Consider the following 27,526-nt stretch of genomic DNA (forward strand, 5'->3'; position numbering starts at 1 on the left):
AGCATTTTATAAGTGAAAAAACTCATAAATTTAATATATCTTAAAATTTTGGGTGAAAATTGAATATCAATTACTTACGTTCATTTTTTCTCTTACTTTATGAAAATTGAATTGTAACTTTAAAATATTGTTGCTGCAATCCATTTGTCTTCCAATCAAACTCAAATGGTAAAAAGAAAAAGATGCCTATTGTACACCACATACCCGATCTAACCAATTTGACATGACAAATTTTGAAAGTTAGTTTCATTATTTCTACTTTCCACATCACAAAACGTCCATTATATTGAAGGAGCTAAAGTTACATATATTTGGATCGACCTTTTTAATTCCAAACTATTCACAAATGATGAATAATTTCTTAACATGTAATGGTTGTTAGCTGACTTTCATTTTTATGAATTCTTAAATTGGACCTTGTTCCTTTTCCAGCTCTTATATCCTTCTTTCGTAAGGGAAGTAGTTGGGTTTGGTGAATCTTTTTAAAGAATTTACTTGGTGGTGGTGTGGTCCTTTTATGTGATTTATTTATTTATTTATTTATTAATTAATGCTTGAAGCCATGCATGGACCACATTGCATGCAGCTCTAAAGTCTTAACCTTTCTTTGATTCCAAGAAAAAGCTTTAAGAAAAGAAATTAACAAAGATATTGCATTAATAAACTAATGTGTATTGCCTATATATGTAGAAATTTGTGCATATATATATATAGCCAACTAACTAACTAACAATAATATGCTCTTATTCGAATTGGATCTCAATAGTAGCTGGAGTTGAGCGTGAAATCAAGAGAGAAATTCAGATGATTTAGTGTGTGTTTGGTTTGGTGGTGAAGATAATTGAGTTTGACAGAATTGAGTTTGAGAGAATTGATTTTGGTTAAAAGTGAGTTGAATAAAATTGATTTATGTTTGGATACATTTAGTAAAATTGATTTTCACCAATTTATATTGTTTGGATAGTTTAGATTAGAATTGCTTTTAGGGTGACTAATTACCAAAATGGGTTTTTAATTTAACTAAAAAAAACCACATTTAAAAAATTATAAACAAATAATTGAAAAATTATAAACGGTAAAATGCATTTAGATGTATAATTACCAAATTGGGTTTTAATAAGTTTATTTTCATAAAATATATATACAAAAATCTACTAATTACTAATATTTAAATACATGTGTAAAAAAAAATAGTTAAATATATTGCTGGTCGTGGCAAAATAGAAGGCCGCTGGCACCATTTATTAAATTATAATTATAATGATACTTTCGTAAAAAATATTATAATAACTCTTACCGTAAAAAAAAACTCTTACTAGTCATTTATTTTTTTCAAATAGAAACTAAATAAATTGTTAATGGGCCGGGTTGTGCAAGGGGAAAGCCCAATTTCTCCTTCATCTCTAACCTTGAGAAATTTGACACTATAGCAAATTAAACACAGTAGGCGATAAAAAAAATGAAGAAGATCTGGTGATGTTGTTTAAAGGGGTAAAACAGATATATCAAGTTGATTTTTGGTAGAATCGATTTCGGACATACGCAGAAGCTAGGAAAAGCAGCTTCAAGTAGAATCATGTTTCCTCATTGGAATCAATTTTTGAAATGAAATCCAAACATATGTTAAAAATGAAAACTCGCATTTGCCTCCTGTTAAACGCACGTTTGCCGGTTCAGACGCGTATCCAAACATACGCTTAGTGATGTACTTAAAAGCATTTAAACGCGCACTCAAATCAATAAGTAATTTAAGAGAGTAAAAAGTATTGAGAATAACACATCGAGGGATAGATTTATTTTATTTTTTTTGAAAAGGTAAAATATATTAATGAGTGAAATAGGCACAAGATGTGCTAAATTCACTACTTAAAAAAGTCTAAATTCAAAGAGTAAACCAGTACATATATCATAGGCCTCCAATTCATATATGAGCTAATACAAATAGCTAAGCTACCATGAAATAGACACAAAAGCTCATGATGACAGCCATGCAATAACAAGGCATAGCAGAACTCCTGCACCAGCAAGCAAAGACTGGTGATTTAAAGACATTGCAGTCCCTTTCCAGCCTACACGAACCCGATTGCAGACTCCAGCGGGATCATTCTCTAAAAACGCACCTGGCCTATACGCATCTATCATCGCCAAGGGATCTCTCTCCATGCCACCAATAGAGTTTCGGAAGTTCGAGATTGTGTGTGGAGTCATTTGATATTTGTTTTTTAGGGTGCAATTGATTTTGCAGTAATAAATATTGATTTTTAATATGAAATTATTCTAACTTAGTGTCTCTTGAACAAAAAAAAAAAATAATTAGTCCAAAAATCAATTCTGTGTAGAAAAGCTTCAAATTATAACTTCAAGATAGAATTAATTCTAAAGAGAGATTCAATCATAGTTTACAACGTTTGAAGATGTCAAAATTAATCTTCTTCCTGCATAATCAATTTTGTCTCCTTCAAAAATGGAAACAAACATTCATTGAATAGACTTAAAAATTGGGTCTATATATTCTCGACTGAGTTGAGTGTTGGACAATGCATAAGGAAAAGTTTCTCTCAGTTAGATCGGCACATTAAGTTAAGAGAAACTACAAGTCAGTTGAATACCACATTAATTAGGTCATATGGTCTCCTGTCATATATATGTTATTCAATTTCAATTCTTTCGTTTAATATGAAATTTTAATTCACACTTGTTATATCTCAACGTTTGGATTGACGATACCAAAAAGTGTTCCAAAATTAATTGCTAATATGAATTGGTTAAAAAATTACGTTTAGATATTTGTTTTGGAGTGAAGGATACAGACACACTTGAAGAGTACGTATATATACACATTAATATCGAAAAGTAAAGATGTCTAGGTGTGACAAACATGTTAACATGCAGGAGCCCAGTAATGATTATCATGTGCAGAGATTGAATTTGATATTGTTTTGTTTGGTTGTTTATTTTGTCACAAGCAAGCACATGGAACTTCAATGTTACATAGACTCAATAATGGGGAAACTAATTAGACTCACTATGGATTGTTTGGACCATGGATAATGGATTGTGTAATTCATTACTTGCAAGTAAGAGTTTGTTTGGTTGAATGGATAAAAAAGAAGGGAGAAATTTTAATGGATGGATAAGAGGGAAAGGGAGGGTAGAAAATTTGTCTTAGATGGATTGTAAGGTGAGGATCGCCTCTTATTTATAAACTTGTGTTCATACCATCTCACCTATATATAAACATATATTCAGACTATTTTGCAATCAATGTGGGACTCTCAACACACTCTCTCACGCCCAAAACTAGTGGGTGGCTCAATAGCGAGTTGTCTAACGGTTCTTTGAAAGACTCTGATACTATCTTAAAATTGGATATTGGTTCTCCCAAAAAAAAATGGATATTGGGTCTAACTCAACTCTACAAAATCGGCTTGTAAAGTGAGAATTGCATCTTATTCATAAATTCATGTTCAGGACATCTCACATACAAACATATATTTAATCAAGATGCCTAATTTTATAACATTAAATAAAAGGAAAATAGGAAAATATTTAGGTCCAAAACTAATTAAAAAGTTTTTTTTTTCTTTTATGAGATGGGAGCATTTTTTTTTTCTTTTATGAGAAAATCTAGAGAGAGAAGGTTGTCTCCAAAATAAAGAAAATTTAGATTTCAAAGAATACCAACGGATTTTATTAATTTATTTTTAACTAGATTTATCAGGAAGCTAAAATTTATTTTGGCTTAAATGCAGTTTTACCCCCCATATTTTGAAAAATGCGGAATTTTACCCTCCCTATTTTAAAATGCGGAATTTTACCCCCTCTATTTTATAATTTGTTGGATTTTGCCCCCCACCAAAATTCTGCACGAAATCTGTTTCTGAGTCTCAAGTTCAAAGCTTCGCACAGAATTCAATTTGGATCAATAATTCACAAAACGGATACCGAAACGACCGTAATCGAGTTAGCTTTCCACATAATCAAACCCCACTAAATTTGGAGTTACAGAGAGAGATTAATTATCATTTTAGTGAAGGTCTGTCCAATTACTAATTCTGCAGAAATTTACTTTTGATCTTCAAATTCAACATCGTCTACCGAACGCATCGTAACTCCAAATTCTACGAAATTGAAATGCCAACAAGGTAATTTTGTTATCTTTCCATTCATGTAAATAGTATTAAAAAATGAGCTACAAAGTGAGAGAAATGACGAAAATACCAGTAGTAGTTTCATACGATAATTAATTTGAACAAACCTTCACTAAAACGGTAATTAATCTCTCTCTGTAACTCCAAATTTAGTGGAGTTTGATTCTGTGGAAAACTAACTCGAATTCGATCGTTTTGGTACCAGTTTGGTGAATTATTGATCCAAATTGAGTTTTGTGCGAAGCTTTGAACTTGAGGCTCAGAAGCAGATTTTGTGCAAAATTTTGGTGGGGGGGCAAAATCCAACAAATTTTAAAATAGGGGGGATAAAATTCCGCATTTTAAAATAGGAGGGGTAAAATTCCGCATTTTTCAAAACAGAGGGGGTAAGATTTTACTTCTATCCCCTCTTAATAATTGAATCAAATAACTCAAATATAAAACAATACCTCTTCTTTTCCACATTCCATGCATTTTGGTGATGCATGATGATATATATGTATAAACAACACCAAAATAAAACCAAGCAAATGACCTTTTACTGATACAATTAAGAAACAAAAAGATAAAAAAAAAGAGTGAGAGTGAGAGACTCAACAAACTATATATGGGTTTTATTCCATACATGATCTTTAGCTTCTACCCTATTTGTCAAATATCATAAACTTAGCTCAGTAGGATATTTTGAGTAGCTTTCTCAAAAAAAGGATATTTTGAGTAGTTAATGTGTTTTGAGGTATGCAGGAGTATAATAGGGGGTATGAACTAAATTGTTTTTCTACTTACTGCAACAGCCAATAAACCAAGCTCTATAATAGCGCTTAGGCCCGACCCGACTACATCGAGACTAAATTGTTTGTATATGTTTTTGACACAATTAATAGAGGATAATTTATCTTCCGACCCCGTGATTCTTTTCTACTCTCTAAATTTCTATTTTTGCCTTTTATAAATAATTCGGTTTCTATTAACCGAATTTTTTTTGCCTTGAAAAAAACATTCGGTTTCTATTAACCGAATTTTTCCTGAATTTGCACTAAGAAAAAATTCGGTTTTTGCAAACCGAAGTTTTCTACAAGGGCAAAATTGAAATTTCAAGGAGTAGAAAAGAATCATGGATGTCGAAAGAGAAATTATCTTAATAGAGTAGATAAAAAAATTGCTATTTTTTTATAGAAAAAATGGCTATTGGCATGGTGGATAAGGTGTCAAATGTTTTATTACAAGTGTTGAGATTTTGTTTTTTTTTTTTTAAAATGTATTTTATCTTCACATGCCACTTTGAAAAAATGGACCAATCTTCTCTACCATCAAATAGGGTGGAAGGAGATTGAAATTCACAAATAATGAGATTGATAATATAGATAGATAGATTATTTGTTGACAAAAAAATTAATAATATAGATTACTTCATTTGTTAGGGTTCATAAATCTAAAGATGGTTAACTAAAATAGTGCACAACTAAACCAATCACTAATTGGTTTAGTGGCGCTGGACTTGACAGGAAAGATCACAGTTCGATCCTGGAATCACTTGATATCAGAACTGACCTCTGAACCAAATTATGCGTCCATTGGATCGAATACTTGTGGTGGAAAAAAAAAGTGCGTAACTAATAGACAAAGACAAATAAGGCAAAATATCAAATGAATCTATGAAACATTTTAAAATATGCTTAAATGCAATTTTGATCATTCTGTTTTGGTTGATATAGATTTTAACTCCTCTTGTACCAAAAAAAATAAATAGATTTTAAATCCTCTATTTTAAAATTTGAAATTTTAATCCCACATTTTAACTAACTTTGAATTTTAATTTCATGTAAGCTAAGAACATGCTACTTCATCAACATTTGGATTTTAGATGTGGGAAAATTTTCAAAAGTTTAAAAATTAAAGAGAGCAAAACTGCAAAATTAAAAATAGGTAACAACTTTCTTTTTTTATATTAAACCCTGCAATTTGGCTTTTCATATCTTTTTTTTTTTTACCCTCGCGCTTTTGTTTTTCATATCTTAAGTTAATTCATGTTTATGTTGCACAACTAAATTGTGTGCTTAAATACTTGTTCATATCTAACACTTCCACTATAATATGATGTCCCGACAAATTTAACTATGCCCACATGGACAAAAAAAATTGCACCTAAGTTTTATCCAATGTCTTATAATTGAAAATTGAACCTAACTCAATACTACAATTTTTTTTTTGAAGAAGCTAAACTAGCCCATCCAAATTGCCATCAGTGAGAATCGAACCTGAAATCTTAAGGAGGAGCACACTCTCAGGTCCTAAGTCGATATTATCGGACTAACTCAACACTACAAAATTGACTCATAAGGTGATGATAGTCCCTTACTTATAAACTCATATTAAGGGTAACTCACATTCGATGTGAAACTTCTTCACATACCCTCTCACACTCAGCACTATTGAGTTGATACGTGAATATAAATGGTAAGTGATCCGTTAGCAGGTGGTCCAACAAATCTTAGAGAGACTTTGATACTCTCTTAGAATTCAGAGTTTGGCCTAAACCAACCCCACAAAATCAACTTAATTATAAAGTGAAGTTCATCTTTTACTGATAAACCCATATATATTAAGGTCAATTCAAATTCAAATTGATACTTCTTAACAATAAAACTATGGAGCATAATATAACAAAACAATGTAGGGTACGCTTTTAATTAGTAGGGTACAACCAATAACTCACATATTTAAAACTATGATAGAAACTCTAAATGGGCTCAGAAGTAGATCCAACAACTCATGTATTGAATTACTTTCAAGTTCATATACTTTTTTTTGTTGTTGAGGAATTTATATCAAATTAATATTATTTTTTTAACGAGCAAAAATGGAATAAATTAACATCAATGGGAGCCTTTGCTACTTGTTAGCATAAGGCGTGCCAGGAAGAACCTTAATCGATATGTTCATACAAACAAAATGGCTCGACCACCACATGTGAGTGTTTAAACCAAGATTAACATTGTAGGCTTTCAACCACCAAAACGAATATAATTTAACATTTCGTGAGTTGTAGATTCCTTTGGCTTGAAAACTCTGTTGTTTCGCTCATGCAACATAACTGAAATGCAATATAATCAAACATGTTGCAGGAATGATCGACGAGCTCGCAATCATCCATAACAATGAATTAAACAAAATGATCCCGTAACAACTCTGAATCCGCTGAGAATATATCAATCCAAGATCAAACCAGACTCCACAAGGGTGAAAAACAGGTCAAGAAAAATACCTTCAATTTAACAATTCAAACTTATTAATATAATAATATTTTTATTAAACTAAGTTTTATTTGTAAAATTTTATTTTAAATTATTTTCAAAATATCATGGGTTTTCTAGAAAAGTAAACGTAAAAAATTGATAAACTATTTTAAATTAAAATATCATGGTTTTTCTTAAAAGAATCAAAATTTTGAGACAAAAATAAAAATTCAGCGTCAATCACCATTGAACCAACTAACGATTTGGTTGGATGGGCATTTTCCCTCTTATATATATAAAAAAAAAAAAAAAACTAATGATTGGTTCGATGCTTTTATTTTTATAAAAGTATAAATGGTAAAATATGATTAATATAAAATATCTTGGTTTCTCTTTTTTTTGTTTACAATGAGCTGGGGATCGAACCCATGACCTATAGCATACTACTCAAATCCCTCACCACGAGACCAAATCTAGTAGCTTCAGTTTCTCTATTTTTTTTTTTTTTTTGTTACAAGGTTTTTAAGAAATGTTTTACCATCTCATTTAAATATGCATTTAGGTTTGTTATTCTACTCTTCACACTTTCGTCTGTTCTTACAATACGCAAAAATTATTATTTTTTAGTTTAGTTTAACACTATCGTAACTACATGATTGTATTGCTGTCAAAACCCCATCTTTCGGTCATGTTGGCAGGACATTGCATTATATATGTTGGGGATTGAGGTTTGAACTTCGGTCATCTCACTTATCTACTTTAAATGTGAAATTTCTAACGACTAGAATACGTGACAAAAAATAAAACTTTTTTGACACATGACAAAAAATAAAACTTAAATTTGGATTTAGTGCAAATTGCGTTAATTCATACAATAGAGTTTGAGCAAAATTTTGTGACATAATATATAGTCTAACAAAAAGTTTAAGTTTTGTCGTAAAATAACATCTAAAAATCTCATTTTTGCTCTAAACTAACCTCTAAAAATACCGATAATTTGGACCAGAGTCTGGACAACTGCTCAGACTTACTGGGCCTTAACCGCCTTTGGTCTGATCTCGCCAACAATCCTAAATTAAAATTTTTTAAAAACTAAAATTACCAATTTAATATCTAAAATGTTGGATCACAAATGCATGATTGTACCTATGAAGAAACCCTATCCTTTCAACTTAATTCTCAATCTCAATCCTTATTATCTTTTCCCTACTTCCATGCATTTTCTGTTCTCGTTCAATAATTTGGCAGCACACAGTAGAAAACACAGAGTATTCTTCTACCCGCAAAACTCGCCAAGAGTAAGAAAATGATGAAGGGGTCCACTAATTTCACATCTCATTACCATATATATTTGGATTTGAAACACTTGACAAATCTAGGATTTGACTAAATAGCACATGGTGGAGCATTTGATTAAGATCATCGAACAACTTAAATTTTTATTAAACATTTTAACCATCACTATAAGATTTTTTTAATGTGTGCAAGTAAATAAATTTTGCACTGTGTATAAATTTGATTTTTATAATTGGATCAATATATCTCACCACAATCGGACTTTATTTGATCAAATAATAAAATATATTGTTTCAATAGTAAAAATTAAATTGTGCACTATAGACTCATGACGATAAAGTTAATATATAGAGAAATAGGAGCATCTGAATAGAAATTAATTTTTGCGCTTTTGTGAGGATAAAATATTAACATAACAACTTTTGTCAAAAAAAATATTAACATAACAAATAATTAATAATTTTGTTTATAAAAATACTAATTATTAGCCTATTCAAAAAATATAACAAAAATATGAATCGTCTGATCTCCATCACGTACCATGCGACTCTCAACATTGTCACATGTATAATCTCTCAAATGTATCTTTCACATCAGCATGACCCTTGTTGAATAATCTAATCCTGTTTTTAAGCTTCCTATTGCTTGTTTTTGTTGTCACATTATGGACATGGACATGGAGAAAATAACACATTAAAAAACTATACTTTTTATGATACAGTTAGATTTTCAAGAACCATTTTATTTTATTATTACATAGAAACAAACAAAAGAATAGGAGAAATATCATTATTTTTTGCCAAATTTTTCTCCATCAGATTCACTGCATAATTCATAATGCTGTTTCTTACTTTTCTTAATAATATAACAGCTTTTGTTGTTGTTGCATCTCTCTCTCTCTCTCTCTCTCTCTCTCTCTCTATAGGATTTAGAAGAGAGATATATTTGTTACCTACCACAGTGTAGAGTAACACTAACACCTGTTTTTCACACACCCTTTTAATTTTCTTCTGTTAAGCTTCATAAAAACTCAAACTTTATTCATAAAAACTTAGTGGGGTATTAATAATCTTTACCTCACTGATTCATTTCATGAAGATTCTTAACTTGGTTATTGAAAAATGCTAGTAAATGAGGACAATGTTCATGTTGTTGTGGACATAGACAACAATGACTCCGGTGACCAGTCAGATGAGGATCAAATTCAAAGGTCAGAGATTGTTGGAGTGTCTGACAAACAAAGAGGATCTATTGATTCATCTGAATCAGTTGAATCAGAATGTTCTGTTGAGTTGGATCTGGATGGTGTTGTAGTTTCTGATGTTAAGGTACATTTGGATAAAGTGGAGAGAGATTGTAGGATATGTCATCTTAGTATGGATATGACAAATCATGAATCTGGAATTCCTATGGAGCTTGGTTGTTCTTGTAAGGAGGATTTGGCTGCTGCTCATAGACATTGTGCTGAAGCTTGGTTCAAGATTAAGGGAAATAAGTAAGTACTAGTGTATACTCTTTTGGAATAAATAAAATTTTATGTTTTTGTGTGGTGAATTTGTGAGATTGATTGATGAATGCTATTGAGATTAAGTTGATATGTGTTTGCGTGTTAAGTGTGAGTTGGAAGTCACATTGGATGGAAATGTGAATGTTGAGTTATATTGGGCGTGTGGATTTGGTTCTGCGGTTATAAAAATTGATTTTGACTGAATTGGTTTTGATTAAAAGTGTGACGAAGTTAAATTGATTTATGTTGGGTATATTCACGAAAAAAGTTATTTGTATCGATTTATGTTTGAATAGTTTCGTTTAGAATTGCATTTGTTTGTGTATATATGTCGATAAATTTGAGAATTGATTCTTTGTTACCGCAGAAGCTAGAAATATTAGCTTTTAGGTAGACCTGATTTTGGGACTAGAAATACTAACCAAACATAGGATAAGTGATCGTGAGACTAATATACCTGACGTCGTAAGGTTTTGTTTGAAGATGTGATGCTTAGATCGCTTGTGTGGTTGCTCGTAGCATAATGGGATGATCCTCAAGTGTTTTAAGCTTCTCTTATGTTTTTCTTTGTGGCAAAATTGTGGATAAGGCACTTAAGTGGCTATGTTTTGTTATTAATTTGTGGTGTAGATACTCATTTACCTTATCTAGAGCGATTTGATTTTTTTCCATTTGTTGCTTGTCCTTAGCATATTCATTTGATGCCAAAGACTTTGGATAATATATATAAGTTAAAGATAGTGTTTATGAAATGTTTTGATAGTGGAGTGTGAACCTGATTCATCTTTTGTAACAAGAAAGACATAGTCTGAACTAAGTTAAAGTACTTTGTGGAGTTATAAGGTTGACTTGGTCGTCGAGGTGGAAGAGTTAAGGAGTGGAGTGATAAGGATGGTCTCGGATTCGATTACCAAAGAAAGAAAAAAGTGTCAATTTGGGAAATTAAACACATAATTCTATATTTCTATGGTCTGCTACTCGGCTTAACTCTATGATCAGTTTAGTACTTTTATGTAGGAGTGCATTAAAAAATAGCAATTTATTGCCATGTAGCACCGGCACTTTTGATCGATGACATGTCCGTGTGTCTGACATGTGTTAGTGTCCGACACTGTCTAAATTTTATCGGTGTCGATGTGTCAGTGTTTTGTCGTGTCTATGTCCATGCTTCATAGCTTTATTTTTTGGTTTATAACCCTTTGGTTCCTAGGGGAAAAGGGCCCTAGTAGTCCAGAGTTCGGCCGTGAGGTAAGTAAAGTCTGGCCAAGAAATTGTTCCACCCAGGAATCGAACCCGGGTTCTCCCGAAACCATGCTTCATAGCTTTATTGTACACATTCCAAACCTAATTTGATGAGATCACTACTAGTTAACACTAAATTTGTTAAGCTGCTAGAAAGTATGAAACTTGGTTATATGACATTTATCTTTTTCTTGTTTATACTTTATTTGCAAAATTTTGATTTCAAGATACTCTGCTATGTTATGTGATCTTATGATTGGCAACAACCTAAGTCGCACATTGAAAAGACAAAAGGCCCAGAAATAACTTATAAAGAGTGACACTCTTCAGTCTTCACCTTACAAGCTGAATTTGTAAGGTTGAGTTAGATCAAATTTCTTACCTCACCGATCTTTCTAGGTATATATGCACTTTCGATGACATAGACAATAGCAAATTTCTCATATCTTTTGGTCATTGACTTTGCCTTATTTGCTAGGCGGGACAACAACTATCATGTTCAAGTTGGACCGTTGAAAAATAATTTCTTTGTAAGATTTTGAAAAACAACTATCTTTCAATTTCTTTTTAGCTTTGACATTGTAAAAAAGATGAGTTTCTACTTTGTACAATTCACTTCATGAGTATTTTCATATCTGCGTCAAGTTTTAGAAAACTAGTAATAAGCCAAATGTGCATATATCTTGTTTCATTTTTTTTGTCACGTAGTCTAATGGCTAGAAATTCCACCTTTTAAGGTGAATAAGTGGAGTGTCTAGGATTCATATTTGCTCCTAAGTTTGACACTTTATTCTCAAATATATTTGTTTCAGTATAGCAAATAACGTCCACTAGGGTCTAGCGCAAGTGGTTGGTATACACTGTGTGATTGAGTGTTAGTTGCGAAATCACATTGAATGTAGCTTCTATTAATCCATGCATTTGGTTTCTTAAACATACGGAAGTATTCAAACCTTCAAATAAGGGACCAAAATCTGTTGGCTGTTTACTAAAGTTTTCAATTTTAGTTATAAACTTCACTAATTATTCAACTTGCTTGATTAACAGAACTTGTGAAATCTGTGGATCAATTGCACACAATGTAGCTGGTGCCATTGAAGTTCAAATGGCAGAACAGTATAATGAATCAAGTGATCCTTCCATGGTACCACCAACCGGACCTTCACCGCCATCAGAAACTCGAAATTTTTGGCAAGGACACCGATTTTTGAATTTCCTTCTTGCATGTATGGTTTTCGCCTTCGTCATATCATGGCTTTTTCACTTCAATGTTCCCTCTTGAATTCCTGTGTAATGTAACTTGTGGATGAAGCAAATGTAACATGATAGAGGGTTATCAATACAGGTATATTAAACTCAATACCTTGTGTGTCTCTCCATAGTTTGTTTTGTAACTGTTTTTTTTTCTTTTTACATATATGAATGTATGATGTTCATATATGTTTTTTTTTTATGTATTGTTGTTTATTTTATTTTGTTCAAATTAGAATAGTATCAATGATTTGTATATCAATGATTTGATAATTTGTTTGATGTTGTGTTTTGTGTATATATAGTCATTAATATGAGGGAGAGAAGGACATGTATGTCTTATATATAGTAATTTATTTTGTTCAAATTAGAATAGTATCAATGATCTTGAATTTGGAACTTTTAATTGTTATTTGAATAACTTTGGTTTCAAGTATATAGATGTTCGAATTTGATGATATGATATTTATCGCGAGGCTAATCAGTTAGCTGATAGTTTTGCCGAATTTCGGCTTTATTTAGATTGAGATGGTCATATATTTGATTTTGCTCCTCCTTTTGTAGCCTTTTCTAAGTGCTTTTAGCTTCTTCCTTTTTGATCCCTTCCTTTGGGACTTGCCTCATTTCTCTCATAAAAAACATAGATAAGAAAACTGTAAAACTGTCTAAGTTTTTGTCGGGGACAAAAATGGAAATTTAAGGGGAGAAAAGAGTCACAGTGGGGGTAAGAGAAAAATTCAATTTATTTTAGCCACTAATTTACAGGTCAGTTCGACCCATTATGGGCTGCAGGCCTAATAGATCGTCCCATGGCCAACAATTTTCTTTAGAATAATATTATTTTTTGAAGAAATTTAGAATAATATTTTTAAAAACTAAATATTTAAATAATGGACTAAATAAGGTTAAAATCTGTAAATATTATAAAATTGAATAATAGAAGATGCAAATTAAAGGGGATGGGTCTAACAAGAATCAATGGTATTTTTTGTATATGCTGGTTTGGACTATTTGTCAAAAAAAATTATTTGAGAATTGAGAGACTCAAGTTTTATGAGAGCTATCTCACGTTCTCTCTATGTGTCGAATTATTTTTATATGATGATGTTGACTAAATATAACTTTTTTAGTTACTTTTCAAAAATTTACTCTTTTTTTTTATTGAAATGAGCGCCTAAGCCCTTAAAAAAAAAGAAAAATTACACAACGATCAATTTAGGAGTACGTAGATAACCCCATACAATCAGCAACTTGTAGGCACCAGTTGGATGATACCATATAAGTATCATTATTTCACTTTTGTCTTCAAGTTTGGTTCTTTTAGCATCTAGCACATGCTTATAGCATAATGAACCAAAAACCTTGAGATGCTTCACACTTGGTTTCATCCGACATCAAGCTTCTTCTGGTACTACTTTTAACTTCTTTGTAGGACATTTATTCAAGATGTAAGCAGCTGTGAGAACTGCTTCACCCCATAACTTATGTGGCAAATTCTTCTGCTTAATCATACTTCTTGCCATATCTAACAATGTTTTGTTTATTCTTTCTGCTAATCCATTATGTTGTGGTGTATATGGAGCAGTAACTTCATGTGTAATGTCGATTGGTACATAAATTCTTAAAGTCTTTTGAGGTATACTCTCCACCTCCATCAGTTCTTAAAATCTTAATTGATTTATCACTTTCTTTTTCAATTAAGACTTTAAATTTCTTAACCACTTCTAAAGCTTCACTTTTCAACTTCAAAGTGTATAACCAAATCATCATGCTATATTCATCAACAAATGTGATGAAGTACTTGCTTCCACCTAATGAAGCAACTTCAAATGGACCACAAATATCACTATGAATAACTTGCAGCACTGCATTAGCTCTTTTAACCATTTCAGACACAAAAGATTTTCTACTGTGTTTACTCTTCACACATATTTCACATATTGATTTTTTAGTATTGAACTTAGGCAAACCATACACCAATGCCTTAGAATTTAAATCATTGAGGCTCCTATAGTTCAAGTGTCCATACCTTTTGTGTCATAATTCTTCAATTTGTTCACTTTTAGTTGAAGATAAGCACATCAATTTCTCACTAGAAATGTTGCATTTATATGTCCTGTTCTTTGACAAAGTAGACTTCAACACAAGATTCTTCTTTACATCAAACAAATTCAGTGAATTGCCTTCAATAGTCACTGAGAAACCCTTCTCCACCAATTGACCTATACACATAAGATTGCAATTCATCTTAGGAACATAAAATACATCTTCAAGATCACTTTATATCCAGTTTTGCCTCTGATTACTATGTTGCTTGTGCCCTCTGCTGCAAGTTTTCTGCTGTCAGCTAGTTTAATGTTAGTTTTCTTGCTTGCATCAAAGCTAATAAACCATTCTCTGTGTGGTGTCATATGATTTGAGCACCCTGAGTCAAGAAACCATTCTTCACTTTTCTCACTTTCATCACCTATAGTAGCCATCATCAATACTGCTTTAGCATCACTTTCTTCTGCTACATTGGCTTCTTGTTGGTCCTTCTTGTACCAACACTCATCAGCAAAGTGCCCAAGTTTCTCACAATTATAGCATTTCACCTTGCTTTTATCAAAAAATTTCTTCTTGTTTTTGCCTTTGACAAAACCTCCTCCTTTAGAAGACTCAGCTTTGTCATCAGTCTTTGAATTTTGATCTTTGGACCACTTTGCCCGATCTTTTCCTTTCTTTTTGTAGTTCTTGCTACTATCATCTTTCTTATTGGTTTGAGCCTGCAGGGCTTGTTGATTCAATTTTTCTGAACATCTACTAAGTACTTTGATCTCATGTGCTTCTAAAGCACTTTGCAATTCCTCAATTTTCATAGTGGCTGTATCTTTTGAATACTCTATGGCCTCTACTTCATAGTCAAAGCTTGGAGTTAAAGACCTTAACACTTTCTCTACTACCATTTCATCAGTGATGTTCTCTCAACAGTTTTGCATTTGATTCACAAGTGCAAGAAGTTTTGAGAAGTAATCACTTACTTTTTTATCTTCCTCCATCACCATAGATTCATACTGTCTTCAATATGCCTGCAGTTTCACTTTCAAAGTGTTGAGCATCACTGTTTTGTTGAATGTAGAACAAGGCTTTGCAATATTTCTTCTTGTTCTCTTTGAATGCATTCCTCTGTTCATTTGTTGGATTCTCTACCAACTCTTCATAGCCATTCAGAACCACATCAAGACAATTTTGAGCTCCAAATAATGATTTCATCAATGCATTCCACCTATCCCAGTTTTTCCATTAAGAACCAGATTATTTGTTCCAAAACCATGAGTATTCATCTTGCTTCTTCAAGAAATCAATCCACGCAATTCACTCAGTGTTTCCCAATTGATTTCCCCTCACAATTTCACTCGTGTTTCCCTTGATTGAATCAAGCTCTTGATGCCAATTGTTGGCGCAGCAAAAGCATCAAGCGCACACACACACTGCACAGTTCATAGGCTCAAGGCAAGCCTATGAGCATAGATCACAACAAGTAAGATTAGTTATTGAATTACACATTCTCAACAGACAATTGAATTTCTTAATAATTTATCAAAGTTTAATCCTTGACATACAAAAACATATGTCGAGAGAATTTAACCTTAATGATCATAATAGGTAGAAGGAGTACGGTCCACATGCAATTTATGTGCGGTGATTATTTGGCAAACCAAAAACATTCATACATACAGTACACTTGGAAAATTAGAAATCCTACCTCAAGCCTTATAGATATAGATATTATGAATGGATATGTAAATTACACGACAGAAAATAATTGTGGAGTTCAAACCCAAAGTGCATGCGTCAACATATCAAATATCTCTACAATCTTTTAACGTATGAACCGTACTTACGCAATGTTGCACAACATTTACTACCAATAGATAAACATGTTGACTGCAGCTGTTACAAAGTTAATTACTAGGTCAAGTTAATTACAAGGTCAATTTGCTTGCAACTCCAACAGTAGCATTTTCATAAGAACGTGCATGAAATGATTCGAAATTAGGAAAGGACAATGTACTAACTTGTCTCTTTATACCATCCTAGTCACCTTAACAAGACCAAAAATCTAAAACAAGATCAAAACACAGCTCACATGGCTTTGCCTATTGGAGACATGAATAGATTCATGTGATTCTTCTAGCTAATACAAAGCTGCAACCACCAATGGGCAGGACCATGGGTTACCATTCTCAATTACGATTTGAAATTAGAATGTTGGTCGTACATCTTCTTACATATCTATACTTGGGACCCCTAGCATCTTTATGTTCTTTGTATTGTGCCAATATTATTTAAGGTATTATGGATTTCGATTCCCCGTTGGAACTGTGGGACGTAGTTATAAATTTAGTCCGTACGATTTTAAATCAATGTATGTGATCATGTATAATAAATTTTATTGACGGTGAATATGACCTTGATCTTTGATTTCTTTCAAATTTGTTTAGTAATTTAGTGATTAGATTCATATTTAAATATGGAGAATTGTGAAATTTTGAATTCGAATTCAGACCACTGGAAATCAACATCCCTAGCTACAACTGTCAACTGAACTGTACTAATTACGAGTCAGGTCGATTTTCAATTTGATAGAGTATCCATCATAATTATAAAGTAACTTGGGTCCAATGTGATAGAGTATCCATCATAATTATATATGATCTTATATGTTCTTTAATTAGTTTATGATTATTGTGGAAAGATAAAGTTAATGAAAGTATGTCATAATATAAGGTAACAAAAGCTTAGGTGTAGGGTAATCAACTATCTTTTGAGTTCATGGTGTCTCTCTTTTTTTTTCTTCTGTAAATTGTAACATAAGTTATGAGTTTCTCTTTTCTTTTGGATGGTTTCACTTTTAATTTAAGTTCTACTTACATCTTAATCAAATTAGCTTATCGATTCTTTACCCAAAAAAAAAAAAAAAAAGCTTAGTGTTTGTATACGTTAAAGTCTCCTAATTGTGTAGCTACCAGATACACCAAGTATAGGTGTATTTTACCTACCTATGACATATGAATATGATAGAGTGCTAATTTATTTATTTTCTTTATCATAATATAGTTACGAAATTTCTACCGTTTTCCGTAACTTCATTTTTTCTTCATTCGCAACAACTAGAGATTGAATTCAACCACCGGTTAGAGACTCAAATTTCTTACCATTTAGACTAAACCATTGTTAGTGATAGAATGCCAATTATATATAGTTAATTAATTAAACATGATAATTATGTGAAATGTGAAAAAGAAAGGAGAACATATTGTTGCTTTATTAATTTCGGAGCAATTTTTCACCTAAACAATTGGAAAAGAACATTTTATGTTCGTTTTTGCAATTCAATAAAAGTATAATTAATTGTGATGGATTGTTGGAATTTAGTTAATGCACATCATACAATTTTTTATTAATATATATTATTTGAGTGTTTGAAGAAAAATCAAACTAATCGGTCTCCGTGACTTATCTCGGTTGGCAGGAATATCACACTATAAGTGCAGAGTTAGAGTTCGAATCTCGAATACTCCACTTATTTACTTTTAAGATAGATTTTCTAGCCACCGGACAACTTTAAAAAAAAATCAAACTAATTAATGTCTAAACTTGTGTTTTATCACCAACCTTTGTAGACTAAGATTAATCCTGTATGAACTTGAGGACTTTTAGTAACACCAACTTTTGTTTTACATTTAATAATATAACACCAATCCAGTACTTTTTAATTAATATGTTCCCTTTAGAAAAGTTAAAATAAGTTAATATAAAAACCTTCACATTCTATAGACAAGTACCATAAATTTAAATTATACATGAACCGTAATTTAAATTGTCTATGAAAGAAGCGTGCAAACACGACGAAATAGACAAAGAGGGGTCCCTATAGAGTTTGGTTTGTGATCTTTTTCCAAAGTTACATACACATTAGCTCATTAAGTATCTCATACCATCCCTTTCAATTCAAAGACTTCAATTCTCTCGCATTTGCGCAATCACGCCATCTTACCCTCTGATCTTAATCAGACGATTAGTATTCCAACTTTACATATCAAGTCCAAAATACAATGTTAGAATATGAGACGTCAAATCAAGATCAGACGGTCTATAACTTTATATCCACCCGAGCTTAAATATTTTGCTACATGCGATTCATACATAACATAAGTACCCTTTTATTTCCAAAGTCTTTATCTTGTATGTAATCAACTCAAAAATACACATTCTCATTATTTTCTTCTTAGTCTCTTATTCATCTCTTTCGATATCACTCTCGGCTATGAAGAAGCTTTGTCCCAACCTTTATCATGAAGATGGGCTTGAAACAGTGCTTGAAGTTCCAATCCCAGAAGAGATTTTTACCAACAAGAGTGGAACAACATGGAAGAACATGAAGCAATGGATGAAACCAAACAATGAATCAAGATCATCATCACGTTTCGAAGATCCAAACACAAACATTCAACTATTGCTTGGTGTTGTTGGAGCACCATTGATTCCTTTCCCTATAACTTCTGAATACAAACCCATCATCACTAAGAACATCAAAGGTCATAACATTGTAAGTATAAAAAACAAACTTTTTATTTTTTTTTCTCAAGGCTTTTCTCTTACAATTTTAATAAAATATTTATTTTAAAAGTTTTCATTGGTTTGTTTTAGATCTTTTAAAAAAATGAGAATCTAAAATATTTTTTAAAAAACATTAAAATAGTTAAATTATAAGAATTTAATGGATATGCGTGTAAAATAGTTATACGCTGTCATCCAAAAAAATTTATGAATTTGTTATGTTATACAAGTAGTTTTAAAATATTTGTGATCTGGCAGAATATAAGATGTTTATTGGTTATCGATGTAAAATTATTTTCCAGATAAATTTTAATTTTAACCTTTTCTTGATTTATTTTATGTGCTTGTAGGAGGCTGCAATGGCAAAATATATAGTGAAACAATACATGGCAGCTGTGGGAGGAGAGAGTGTTTTGAATAATGTTGAAAGTATGTATGCAATGGGTGAGGTGAGAATAGGGACCTCAGAGTTTGAGGCAGGGGAAGGGGGTATAAATAGCAAGAAAATGGTGAAGAAAGTGAAGAAGATGGAAATGAAAGAAGAAATGGGAGGTTTTGTTTTGTGGCAAAAGAAACCAGAATTGTGGTGTTTGGAATTGGTGGTTTCTGGGTACAAAATTAGTGCAGGGAGTGATGGAAAAGTGGCTTGGAGGCAAACACCTTGGCATCATTCTCATGCTTCAAGAGGCCCACCTAGACCACTTAGACGTTTACTTCAGGTAAATTAATTTAAAGTTCATTAATTTGTTTGTGTCATTGTTGTTTGTTTTGTGTTTTCAAGCTATTAAATTAAATTTAAATCAATCTATAAATTCTAGTTCAATTGATAGAAATGCTGAAATTACTAGATCAGATGTTATTTTGTCTATCTACTAAAAAATTGTATAAATGTATGATTAAGATTTTGAAACTAGTACTAAACTTAGGTGGTATACCTTAGCAAAAACATATAGTTTTGCAGTTTTAGTCAAATTTACTAAATTGCCCCTTTTTATATTTACTAAAAAAAAATTGTTAACTATTTGTATTAAATGTTTTGAATTAAAGAAAGTATATTGAATCTTCGCGAGCATAACTTAATTAATAGAGACATTGTAGGTAAAATACATGGATCGGGGTTCGAACCCTGATACTTTCACTATTTCACTTTAAAAAATAAAATTCTAGTAACTATGTTATTTGACAAAAAAAATATATATTGAGAATGATAATATTTTTTTTTATGATATTAAGAGTTGTACTAGTAAATCACTCAAAAATAGTTAACTTTGTTTATAATAATGATCGAAATTTCACCTCGTTTGTGTTTATATATAATAGTGATCAGAAAGTGTAAGCAAATTGCGTTAAAAACAAAGATAAGAAAATTAACCCTCGAATCAGCAATAAGATGTCTCATTATTATTATAGATCAAGTATTATTTAAGGTGTGAACTTGATTTGAATGTTCAAATGTAATGTGTTCCCATTTTAATTTTTTTTCATTTCTCTTTTTTACATAAAGGTCTAGCTTTCTATAACAGAAAATCTAAGTTTGGATGTTGCCACCTTACCTAACCAAACACTGCCTAACTAAATCCATCCCACTAAAGGTCCTTCCTCCCTTCACATTTGAAAAAGGTCAATTTCCAATTTGTTTTTCATAGATATTAACTTAGCCCCACCATAATGTGAAGGTCTACATTTTATAACAAAAGTCAACAATTTAATAGCTAATGCAAGGAAATCCTTAAGTTTGAAATTTGAATTTATCCAATTAATTAGTTGTGATTCCTAAATGTCAACAATGCTTGTTATTATTCTAATTCCTTAGTGCATGACAACTTATTTCCATTTTTTCCAAAAAGCTTTGTTTTACTTTTATTCATGCCCTCTCAAGCCTTTTGATGGGTCACTGTGAGGTGATTGGATTTCTGTAAATAGGCCATGGGAGTACCTATTTGAAATGTCAAGTCCTTGATAAATAATTCATCTCCTATTGCTAACTTACACTCATTTTGAAAATCACACCCAATATGAAACATAAAAAATAAAAATAATTAAAAATAAACAAAAATACTTATAAATATGAAACATAGAACAATAATACCAACATACTCTTTAATACGTATATTTTACAACACACTATTTTTTATTAGTTAAAATTTTAATCATTCAAACCAAAATTATATGGATCCCACGTTATTTGATTGGATTGATCATGAATTTTAATCCATAAAAGAGTGTTAAAATTTGTGTATAAGACTAAAATAATTAACAAAAAAGATACTTATACGTGTGTTTTTATAATATTGATACATACATAGACCTTTTTTTTTTACAGCGAAAGTTACACGTTAAGAAATTAAAATAGTGGTTTGCTCTTTAAAAGTTGATATAGTTCAACAACTTCATACCACTTAATTAAACATGATTGAACTGCTCAAAAACCAAATCGTGAGCAATATTGGTCCGCAGTTCAATCGATTGAACTGTTAGATTTAGTTAAGTTTTGAAAATGTTGGTTTTTTTATTTTTTACAATAAAAAGAAATTTTATTTCACACTGCAGCAGCCGCAATTCACATCACAACGACCACAATAGTCACAACCACATCCGCAATTTAAAACCATAAACTGAATATCACAATGTGTATTGGACTGGCCTCCTTTTCTTATATTGTTATATTGTCTATCATACATATCTCTTAATAACTAATTAATGTCATTGAACAGGGTCTTGATCCAAGGTCTACAGCCAATCTCTTCAACAACTCAGCATGCATAGGAGAAAAAACAGCAAACAATGAAGAATGTTTCATTCTAAAACTAGAAACAGATTCAACTTCATTACAAACAAGAAGCAGTAGCAACATAGAGATAATTGGTCACACAATATTAGGTTACTTCAGCCAAAAAACAGGACTTTTAGTCCAATTAGAAGACACTCACTTAATCAAACTCAAATCTTCAGAAACTGAATCCATATTTTGGGAAACAAACACAGAATCACTCATACAAGATTATAGAATAGTAGATGGTATTCAAATAGCACATTGTGGTAAAACTTTGGTTACTTTATCAAGATATGGTGAAGGACCTGAGAATCATTCAAGGACAAGAATAAATGAAGTTTGGAAAATTGAAGAAGTTGATTTTAATGTTAAAGGGTTGTCTTTGGAATGTTTTTTAGCTCCTAGTGATTTGAAGAAAGATGAAGAAAAAGGATTGGTTCCTATGAGCAATGCTAAGTTACCTTATAAAATTTGTTCTTCTTCCTTTAAGATTAGTGCTTCAAAAGTAGCTGCTATTAATGTGGATGATTCATGTGTTAGTGAAAGTATTTAAGATATGTAAATTTATGAATTTTCAACTTTGTAATACCTCATTACCTCTGGTTTTGTTGGTTTGGTTGGTCAAGTTTGTAGTTGAGATATATAATATAGTATTATAACTTACATATCTTATAATTTCTTTACTTTTGGATTCTTTTCCGGACTTGGATTTGGCGCAGTAATGCAATTACTCTTTTGAGCTGTCCGATCAACAAGACCGAGATTGAATATAGTTAATTTTAATAATATGTAATATAGATCGTCTGATGTTTAATCAATGGTTGTGATTGAAAACTGTATATAATTGCGTGCTATAGGTACAAAAGTCAATCCACTCCTTTTCCCTCACCTAGAAAATTCAAGAAAATTTACAATGATCAATGGGACCTTAAACTAAAGAAAAACTATAATATCAAGGGTGGTCATAATTTTTCACTTGTTTTTGCTATTTGGTCCAACCTGGTGTAGGGGTAATGTAAAAATACTAGTTACATACATGCTCCTAACCAAATTGATGGTGTGATCCTTAATGGGTAATGTAAGCAGGTAGCAAGTGAATGAAAATATCATGATCATATATGGGGGAAGACCCCGTATTTATTGTGTGGGTTCAAAGTGATGTGCTCTTAATTGTTACTATATATATGTTTATTTCTAGGTTAATTTCAGATATACTTAAGTAAATTTAGAGGCTCTCCAAGAAGAAGTTTAAGATAAGAAATTGAGGTTGGTCTTCCAAGATAGTATAAACTACAAATAAAGAATCAATTTCAAAAATAACATAAGAAAAATCATACTACAAAGCAACTAAATACAATAGCCCTATCTCAACGTAAACAATTTTGTTATTTCCCAAATTGCAATAAAATCTCTTGATGAGTTTTGTTATCTTTCATTGGACTTGGTCCCTTTCGATGTTCCAATTTTCTATTTCATTTAACATGGTTCCCTCTTTTTTATGCAGAAATTTCTTTTTGATAAATTTGTCACTCGAGTTGCATATAGAACCGCTATAAGAGCAACTCCGGTGGATAGAAAATTTGGTTCATCCACCACGTGTAGTTACAAGAAAAGGAGGTATTATGAAAGTATCACCACTACAGTCCGCCAACTTGTAATTACCGTCTCATACAGTAACATTGTTGACACAGTTCTCAATAAAATTAAATGTGAATAAAATATGGGTCATGTTAACTTGTGCCCTAAGGACACATGTTAAGCTACCTAAAAATATAAATATAGCATTTAATGATACAAAGAATTTAATGTTTAGATAATTGAATACACCACAAGTTCAATAAATTTTTTCCACATTTATCATCTTAACATGTGCCCTTAAGGGCACAAGTTAACATTCTCCATAAAATATTAGAGCGCTGCTATATGCAGCAAAGCATTTATCCACGAATTCTCACGAATTGAATAAACTACTATATTTACTAATAGGCCATTTACTAATAGGCCATTATTGTTGGTCTAATTATGTTTTGCTGGGCCATTATTGTTACCGGATCATTATAGTTGCTACTTAAACTCCCCAATATTACTACCTATTACCAAAAAAAAAATTGTGGCCCCCTTTTTTTGTGGTCCTAGACTGGAGGCCTGATAGCCCAGGCCCAAAACCGGCTCTGTTTACTATATCTTAAAAAACGGCAATGCTATCTTAAAAAACTAGCGTATGCATTTTTACTTTCTTTTGGTCAAGTTTACCAACAGCTTTTGAAGTTGTTGTTATTTTTATTAAAATAATAATAAAGGAAAGAGTGATATTTTGGTTTGGAATTAAGCCTGGTAATGAGTCGAGTTGAGTTAAACTCGTCTGAGCTCAACTCGATTCGATAAGAATTGGTCCAGCTCAAAATTCGGCTCAAGTTCGGCACAAACACTTTTTTAGCTCGAGTTCAGCTCGTTTAAAATTCACGAACAGTTCTGTTCGGCTCATTAAGTCAATTTATTTGTCAAAATTTGTTCTTTAACCTTTTAATCTATTTTTTTAAAGAAATATCAAATATTAAATTAAAATAAAATTCATCTAAGTGTATACTGGATAAACACATACAAAATTCAAACTGACATAAAACACCAAGCTTTAATTGTTGAACTATTTGCGAGAATGTTCATGAGCTAAAGAAAATGTATGTGTAATTATATATTTTTTTGACACGTGTGTGTAATTATATTTTCTTTTGACACATGTATGTGTAATTACTAGTTTTTAGACCTGTGCTCTCGCATGGATGTATTTTTTTTTTAAAAAAAAATTATAAGGATTTTTTTTATTTTTATGTCAAGTAAACAAATAAAATAAGAGAAACTTATAGAACTGAGTAACATTGATGAACCTTAGATCTACATTTATGCAGGACAGAGCTTAAAGCAAGTAAGATAATCCGCCGATCAAAAATACTGAAAATGATTTTTTTTTCATATTGACAACCCTATTCCAACGGAAAGCCAAACGATGTTTTTTGAAGGAAACGGAAAGCCAGACGATATATATAGCAAAAAAATGTAAATCAATGATACCGTAACGAAAGTTTAAATATAATAAAGAGTTAAATCTATACCTATATATAAAAAGAGGATACAAAAAAATTTTGTGTGAATTTTTAATAATACCAACAATATCCTTGACTTTTTTTTAGCAAAAAAAATATTTTATTAACAAACTCACCATATTTTTTGACATAAATTTACATAATAGACACAAATAAGCGCGAAACGCGCCCTGTCTGGCCGCTAGTAGAAATGTAAAATAAATTTCCTTTATTCAGATTTTTTGCATGGTTTAACTTCATTATATTTGAATTATTTATAAATGAAATTGATTGGAAAAATAATACTTATTATAAAATAAAATAGCCGACCATCTATATAAAAAGTGAATATTTGGCCATCTCCCATGTAGAATAGTGTTTTTTAATTTATTTTTTTGGTTTACAACGTAGTAGAGGATCAAACTCATTACCTCATGCATACTACCCAAACCTCTCACCACTAAATTATGCCCGCAGTTTAAACAAAACTCGTACACATCCCAATACCCGCATGAATAACAATTTTTGCACTCGTGCCCATACTCTATGAGTACCAAAGTACCGAGTTAAAGCATGCACAAGATAATTAAACACCACATAAAGTCTAGATAATTAATGTATTAATTAAATTAAAAAACCAATTATGCCAAATTAGGTGACGTGACATAGCTTAAACAAAGCTACGGTATGCATTTCTAGTTTCCTTTTTGTAAAGTGTATAGATGTTTTATTTTTTTGACTAAATGTATGTGTAATTATATGGATACTAAGTTATCTGTAATTATATAAAAAAATAACATTATATAGGACTTGAGGTAGGACTACTCTCTCCGTCCCATAATGTGCGACTCATTTTGAAAATGTACATTATTCATTTATTTTGGTTTGACTATATTTTTCTACTAATAAATAAAAATAAATATTAGCATATAAGATGTTATTGGATTCGTCTCGATGAGTATTTTCAAAATATCAAATTTTTATAATTTTTACTATTATACAATTAAAAATATTAATCGTCAAAATTATGAATCAGCATACATGAAACAGTCAACTGGATCACTCTTTTTGGAACGGAAGAGTACATCTTAAGATCTTAACCATTCATTTTAGATCAGACGATCAATCAACTTCAATCATTGCGTATTAATCCCATTCCCATCCCATGATTCATGTACCCAACCAAAGTCTCCATTGTTCGAGAAATCTCTTCACAATTCCACCACGTCCATTCTATATCTTGTCACTGATTAAATCACTTAGCAGAACCCTCTAAACTCTTCTTCCAACTTCTTCAAAATGTTCCTCTTGATCCTTCCTGAACCATCATCGTTCATCCACTATATATATACTCTCACACCATTCCCATTTTCTCATCAACAAAACAACAACACTTCATTAATCTCATTTTACTATCTCCTAACCAACAATGTCGATAATTCCAAGTGTTTTTGGAACAGGAAGAAGAACAAACATTTTCGACCCATTCTCACTAGAAATATGGAACCCATTTCAAGACCTCCGACCCATCACCACCGGAACCACAGCCGAAACAGCAGCATTCGCAAACGCGCGAATTGACTGGAAAGAAACACCAGAAGCACATATCTTCAAGGCCGATCTTCCCGGAGTGAAGAAGGAAGAAGTGAAAGTTGAAATTGAAGAGGATCGTGTTTTGAAAATTAGTGGAGAGAGAAAAATTGAAAAGGAAGATAAAGATGACACGTGGCATCGTGTTGAACGCAGTCAGGGAAGTTTTTTACGACGTTTTAGGTTGCCGGAGAATGCTAAGGTTGATAGTGTGAAAGCTGCTTTGGAGAATGGTGTGCTTACTGTTACTGTTGGTAAGGAAGAGGTTAAAAAGCCTGATGTTAAGCCCATTCAGATTACAGGCTAAGCCCATTTAGTCTTACCCTATATTGGGTGGGCTTTTTAGTATTGGGCCTTTGGTTTGGTGTGTCTCAATAAAATGTGTGATAATAATAATAATAAGGAAATAAATGTATGTAGCTGAGTTCTAGGCTTTTAGGAGATTGAGAAATGTTATGTGATGTTATATGGACTTGGCTATTGTTACAAGAGAGTGGTTTGTGAGTGTTTATCTTCTGTCGGTGTGTGTATTATGCTAAGAGCTTTTGTGAATATATGAAAGTTTGTTTCAATTAAACTATATTTGTACTTCTACAATTAATAAATCATGGATCTTTTTGTAAAAAAAAAATCAGCTCTAAATTTTTAACACCATTTAGGTCGCGGGTGAACCCTAAAACACATGATTTTTTTTTTAATCAAACAAAGTTAATGCATTTCATTAATTATTAAATGTTCAATACATAAGGGAATAATCTCAAATCTATGGAAGCTAGCCCAAGAATTGGTTGTCCTAG

At 31.5% G+C, this 27,526-nt stretch overlaps 3 protein-coding genes across 3 annotated transcripts; all 3 read left to right on the plus strand.

Moving 5' to 3' along the window:
• Positions 1–9,510: 9,510 nt before the first annotated feature.
• On the plus strand, positions 9,511–13,141 carry LOC123881705. Its single transcript, XM_045930431.1, has 2 exons — positions 9,511–10,178; positions 12,480–13,141. The coding sequence occupies exons 1-2, from the start codon at positions 9,805–9,807 to the stop codon at positions 12,712–12,714; spliced, it is 609 nt and encodes a 202-aa protein (XP_045786387.1). The 5' UTR covers positions 9,511–9,804; the 3' UTR covers positions 12,715–13,141.
• Positions 13,142–18,509: 5,368 nt separating this feature from the next.
• LOC123882317 lies at positions 18,510–22,677 on the plus strand. The gene is made up of 3 exons (XM_045931164.1): positions 18,510–19,275; positions 19,637–20,005; positions 22,001–22,677. The coding sequence occupies exons 1-3, from the start codon at positions 18,994–18,996 to the stop codon at positions 22,610–22,612; spliced, it is 1,263 nt and encodes a 420-aa protein (XP_045787120.1). The 5' UTR covers positions 18,510–18,993; the 3' UTR covers positions 22,613–22,677.
• Positions 22,678–26,359: 3,682 nt separating this feature from the next.
• On the plus strand, positions 26,360–27,309 carry LOC123923029 (17.5 kDa class I heat shock protein-like). The gene has a single exon (XM_045975681.1). The coding sequence runs from the start codon at positions 26,569–26,571 to the stop codon at positions 27,034–27,036; it is 468 nt and encodes a 155-aa protein (XP_045831637.1). The 5' UTR covers positions 26,360–26,568; the 3' UTR covers positions 27,037–27,309.
• Positions 27,310–27,526: the final 217 nt, after the last annotated feature.

Source organism: Trifolium pratense, linkage group LG4, assembly GCF_020283565.1.
Source record: "Trifolium pratense cultivar HEN17-A07 linkage group LG4, ARS_RC_1.1, whole genome shotgun sequence".
Lineage (NCBI taxonomy): Eukaryota > Viridiplantae > Streptophyta > Magnoliopsida > Fabales > Fabaceae > Trifolium > Trifolium pratense.